At 61.2% G+C, this 4,930-nt stretch overlaps 1 protein-coding gene across 1 annotated transcript; it reads right to left on the bottom strand.

Annotated features, from left to right (window-relative positions):
- Positions 1-904: 904 nt before the first annotated feature.
- Positions 905-4,733, bottom strand: KLF8 (KLF transcription factor 8). The gene is made up of 4 exons (XM_062640478.1): positions 4,117-4,733; positions 3,218-3,320; positions 2,976-3,109; positions 905-1,900 (listed from the first exon to the last, which is right to left on the bottom strand). Exons 1-4 carry the CDS (start codon positions 4,640-4,642, stop codon positions 1,719-1,721), a joined length of 945 nt encoding a protein of 314 aa, XP_062496462.1. The 5' UTR covers positions 4,643-4,733; the 3' UTR covers positions 905-1,718.
- Positions 4,734-4,930: the final 197 nt, after the last annotated feature.

Here is a 4,930-nt window from a genome sequence, read left to right as displayed (position 1 = left end):
CCTCAGCCATTCCCCATCACACTTGTGCTCCAGGCCCTGCACCAGCTCTGGTACCCTTCTCTGGCCCTGCTCCAGCACCTCAATGTCTCCCTTGTAGTGAAGGGCCCAGAACTGAACACAGGATTTGAGGTGCAGCCTCACCAGTGCCCAGTGCAGGGGCACAATCACTGCCCTGGCCCTGCTGCCACACTGGTGCTGATATAGGCCAGGATGCTGGTGGCTTCTTGGCTGCCTGGGCACAGGCTTATGTTCTGCTCCATCAATCAGCACCCCCAGATCCTTTTCCATGAGCAGTTTTCCAGTCACTCTTCCATAAGTCTGGAGCATTGTGTGGGGTTGTGGTGAGTCAAGTGCAGAACCTAACACTTGACTTTGTTTAAGCTCAACTGGCCTCAGCCCACCGATCCAGCCTTGATAAAGGCATTACGAAACCAACCCTGGGGACACCACTTGTGACCAGCCACAGCTGGACACACCCTCCAGCTGTGCTGAGCCCCAAAAGGGTTGGGGACACCATGAGGTCAGGGACAAACTCTGCCCCATGGAACATTCTTGTAAGGTGGAAAGCAGGGAAGTTTCCCAGGCATCCATCAGAGTCCTCATCAGGGGCCATAGGCCCCTGCACCCACCACCACCACCACCACCACCCCCCCAAGCAGCCCAGCACCCCCCAGACCAAAGGCACAGGTTCAAAGTGAGCTTCTGGGAAGCTCCCCCTGCCCCAAGCAGACCCACCGGCACTGGGTTGGGAGAGGGGGCTCATGGCCCCCCAGCACCCTTCCCACTACCCAAAAGCCCCAAGGTTCCAATCAGAAATCCTGATACCTCCCAGACTGGGGGGGGGGGAAATGAAACTGGGAAAGGGGCGCCCCACAGAAATAATAATTACAATTAAAAACCAAAGTGTGTGGCCACAGTCTGCCTTTTTAACTTAGAAATGGTTCAAGTGTCCCATAGTCTTCAAAAAAAACCCCCAAATGCTGCAGCGCCCCCCATCCCACCCCCTTTAAAACTCCATAAAATCACAGTTCAACGTTCCGCAGTTTCCCTTTGTGTTTGGTGGTGGCAATCTCATTTGGGGGGTGATGTTGGGTTGTTGTGGTGGATTTTCCTCCCCTTTCTTGCTTTTTCTGTTCCTGCGTGCCCCTGGGCACCTCCGCTGAAGCCCAGCACATGCCAAGAGATGCAGAGAGGCGACGGGCCACGTCCCTTCTCCTGCTGGGACAGGGACACATAGCGGCTGGGAATGGAAAAGCAGCAACTTTCAGGAAAGAGGCTACTGCACAGGGGCAATAGCAGAGCCCTCACCTCTGTCCTTGCCATGGTTTCCAGGTTTTGCTCACAGCGACTGGGAGAGGGGCAAGGACAGCAAGCACATGAGGTGGAAGAGGGCAAGAGGTCGATGTGCAGGTCTAGAGGCAACTGCTGGGTGAATCCTGGGTGACGAGTCAAGGAGGAGCCTCTGGATGTTGTGTGTGGGGAGAAGGCCAGGAAAAAGAAACAGGAGCACAGGAGGAGGAGGAGGATCAGTCTGGAAGCCACCATTGTGCATCTTGTGTCAGCGGGGGTCCTGAAGCTGCCACAGTTCTCTCCCTACCAGGCAGACTTCGGCCTCTCTGCTCCTGCAGTTCTTCCATCGCACACAGAGGAGCAGGGGGGGATGCACCCCCATTTTCCACCACTTTCCCCTCAGTCCCAGCCCCGGGGACGGGGGCTCCTCACATCATGATGTGCCGCCGGCGGTGCAGGGCAAGGTGGTCAGAGCGGGAGAAGCTGCGGTCGCAGTCCGAGCAGCGGAAGGGTTTGATGCCCGTGTGCTTGCGGAAGTGCCGGGTCAGCTCGTCGGAGCGGGCGAACTTCCAGGTGCATCCTTCCCAGGTACATTTGTACGGCTTCTCGCCTGCGCCGGGGGAGCAGAGAGGGGCTCAGCAAGGCAGGAATGCCCCCTGTAGCCAAGCAACCCCCTCATCATCCCTGCGCCAGCCCTGCTGCTAGCCCAGCACGGTTCACTGGCGCCACCGGCTGTGCGAGTGCTGCTTTAGGTGTAACCGCACCACACCCGCGCCGCCAGCGAGAGCAGAGGCGGTGCTTTGGGGTGCACACCCCATACACACCCCTACGGCATCACCTTGTGACACCATGGGGCTGATGGTGGCACCCCCATGCAACTCTACTGGCAGCACCCCACTGTCCTCACCGGGACTGAACACAGCAGCACCGCAGAGCAGAGCCTGGGGTCCTGGGGGGTGCTGAGCACATGTTGGGGGCGCTGGGAACATCCCCCAGGCAAAGGGACCCAGGGTGCTGGAAAGGGAAGAGAAGGAAGAGGGAGTCCCGGCAGGGTCACCCAAGGGAGAGCCCCATAACCAGGCGGGGGGGGGGGGCAAGAGGGTCCCTGAGACATGGCCTTGGGTCCCAGCACTCCCAAAGAATCAGCACAGAGCACAAGCACCCCCAAGGCCTGCAATACTCCCAAAGTGACCTCAAAGGGCTTCCGCAACCCCCCTGGCAGGAGGTGCCAGTACCCACAAAGGGCCCCCACAGCTACTATAAGAGGGTTCCAGTGCCCAAAAGGGGGTCTCCAGACCCCAAAGGGCCTCACAAGTCCCTGGCAAAATGTGCCAGCATCCACAAAGGATGCCCCCAGTCACTGGCACAGGGTTACAGCATCACCAAAGGGCCCCCTAACCCCTGAAACAGGCTGCCAGCAATCCTAAAGCCTCATGAGCCCCCCCAAACACTTGACAGCACACCCAAAGAGCCTCCACAACCCTCTAAAAGCTCTGAAGGCTAAATGGCCCTCTAAAGGGCCATCCCCAGCTCTAGCAGAGGGAGCCAACACCCCTAAAGACCTCTCCATCGCAGGGACCATCATCATCCTCCCAGCCCACCCCTGGGTACCCCCAGCCCACAGGTAGGCAGAGGCACTGATCCTGACCCTGCCTGCCAGGGGGGTGTCTGGCATTGTCCCCTACCTGTGTGTATCCGCCGGTGAGCTTTGAGATGGGAGCTTTTGGTGTAAACCTTATTGCAGCCCTCAAAGTCGCACTGGTGGATGCGCCGCTTCTTCAGGTCGGGGGACTCTGCTCGCTGTGCCCGTGCCACCGGCCTGCAGGAGAAGGCAGAGATGGAAGCACGGCCCTGGCATCCACAGACCCCATGGGATGCCCATGGAGGGGGGGGACAGGTGGGAAGGTACACAGACAAAGGGACTCACTCTCTCTGGAGGTCCTGGAAAGGGGCCGGGCCACTCTCGGAGGCGCTGTCCTCGCTGTCGCTGTTCATGTCCATGGGGTACATGGAGCCCGGGTCAATTTTCACTGGTGGGGGGCGGGAAAGAAAAGCTATTGAGAAACAAGGAGGGAGGGGGTGAGGCTGTGAGCAAACAACAGAGACACCCCAAAACATACCACACCCCTGCCCCAGAATAACCCCCCCTCTGCTCCCACAGCACCCCAAATGCTGCTCCCCCCACAAAAACCAACTTGGGGAAATGGATAAGCCACTGATGCCATATAGCACAGAGATACTGGGAGGCATGACTTGGGTGGCACCGCTGTTGGCTGCTTGCTCCTGCCCTTGGGAGGCGAGATCCAGGTCTGTCCCCCCCAACTCTGGATAAGGTGGGAAGCTGGGAATGTGCTGGGGAAGGGAACAGAGGGTGCCTGGGGAAGCAGCTGAACTGAAACCAGAGCTGCTGGCAGCAGGCAGGCAGTGGGAAGGGCAGGCAGGCTGCCAGCAGCAGGATGGGTGGCAGGCAGTGCCATGCCCCAAGTGTCCCCTGCCCTCCCTGTGTCCCCCTGGGGAACAGGCTGGGGGCTGAGGGCCCTGGGGTGGTTCTGGGTGGAGATGGCAAGTGTGGGTGAGGGAAAAATCAGATCCCCTTCAGGGGTGCTGCTCCATGAACTAGGACACCCCCACTTCACCCCAGAGAAGCTGTGGCTGCCCCATCCCTGGCAGTATTATAGGCCAGGATGGACAGGGCTTGGAGCAACCTGCTCTAGTGGAAGGTGTCCCTGCCTGTGGCAGGCTTTGGAATGAGCTTTAAGGACCCTTCCAACACAAACCAGTCTGGGATTCCCAAAAGTTTCAGGCTTCCCCCCCACATGTGCTTACCAGACCCAGCGTTCTTGCCGTCCCCCCCTATGAGGGGCACAGTGATGGCGGTGACCCCATCGGTGGGCATGGTGGTGTAGACGACAGGGAGGGACTGCACCACCACGGGGATGGTCTGCAGGTTGCCCATCTTGCTGGGCAAGTTGACGGAGGGGATGGTGTGGATGACGTGGAGGATCTGCTGCCCACCACTGCCCTGCGTGGAGGCCAGGATGGAGCCGGGCGACAGCACCGCTGGGATGGCCGAGGTGGAGCTGAGCCCGGAGGGGGAGATGGAGACGGTGGCGGGAGCAGGGAGCGGAGGAGCCATCAGCAACGGGGAGGACTGCACCGAGACAGGAGGCGGCGGGGGGGGGGCGGAGGTTGCTGCTGCCACCTTGGACTTGTTGAGAGAGAGATCCACGGGCTCCGCCTGGGGCTGGCCGCAGTCGCTGGCCAGCAGCTCCTCGGGGGGCTCCGTCTTGATGTCCGCCAGCAGCACCGGAGGGTCGAGGGGGCCCTCGGCCAGCAGCGCCGACGAGCTCATGGCGGGCGTCGTCCTCCCTCGGCCCTGCAGGAGAACCACACACTGCGTGAGGCGGCGGGGAAACAGGTACGGCGGGCGAGGGCAGGGCGGCCACCTCCGGGGGATCCCACCCAGCGGAGCGGAGCCCCAGCGGCGGCCCAGCCGTGCATGGCGGCGGCGGCGGCGGGGCCAGCAACGGCAGGGTGAGCAATGGCGGGGTCAGCACTCGCGGTACCGGGCACGGCGGTGGCAGGGGGCAGCAATGGCGGCTCCCGCTCCCCTCACGACGGCCGCGCCGCGAGCCGAAGG

This window comes from Pezoporus occidentalis, unplaced genomic scaffold (assembly GCF_034315485.1).
Source record: "Pezoporus occidentalis ecotype Australia unplaced genomic scaffold, CSIRO_AGI_Poc_V1 ctg65, whole genome shotgun sequence".
NCBI lineage: Eukaryota > Metazoa > Chordata > Aves > Psittaciformes > Psittacidae > Pezoporus > Pezoporus occidentalis.
Note: the sequence above shows the minus strand (reverse complement) of the source record. Positions and strands in the feature narration are given on the sequence as shown.

Bases quoted from the DNA above. Each gene is read 5' to 3' on its own strand.
- KLF8 (XM_062640478.1), bottom strand. From the start codon at position 4,642: ATGAGCTCGTCGGCGCTGCTGGCCGAGGGCCCCCTCGACCCTCCGGTG. The intron at 3,110-3,217 runs GTGAGTCCCTTT...CTTCTCCTGCAG, and splicing joins TTCCAGGACCTCCAGAGAGA to GCCGGTGGCACGGGCACAGC. The intron at 1,901-2,975 runs GTAGGGGACAAT...CCCCCGGCGCAG, and splicing joins TCACCGGCGGATACACACAG to GCGAGAAGCCGTACAAATGT.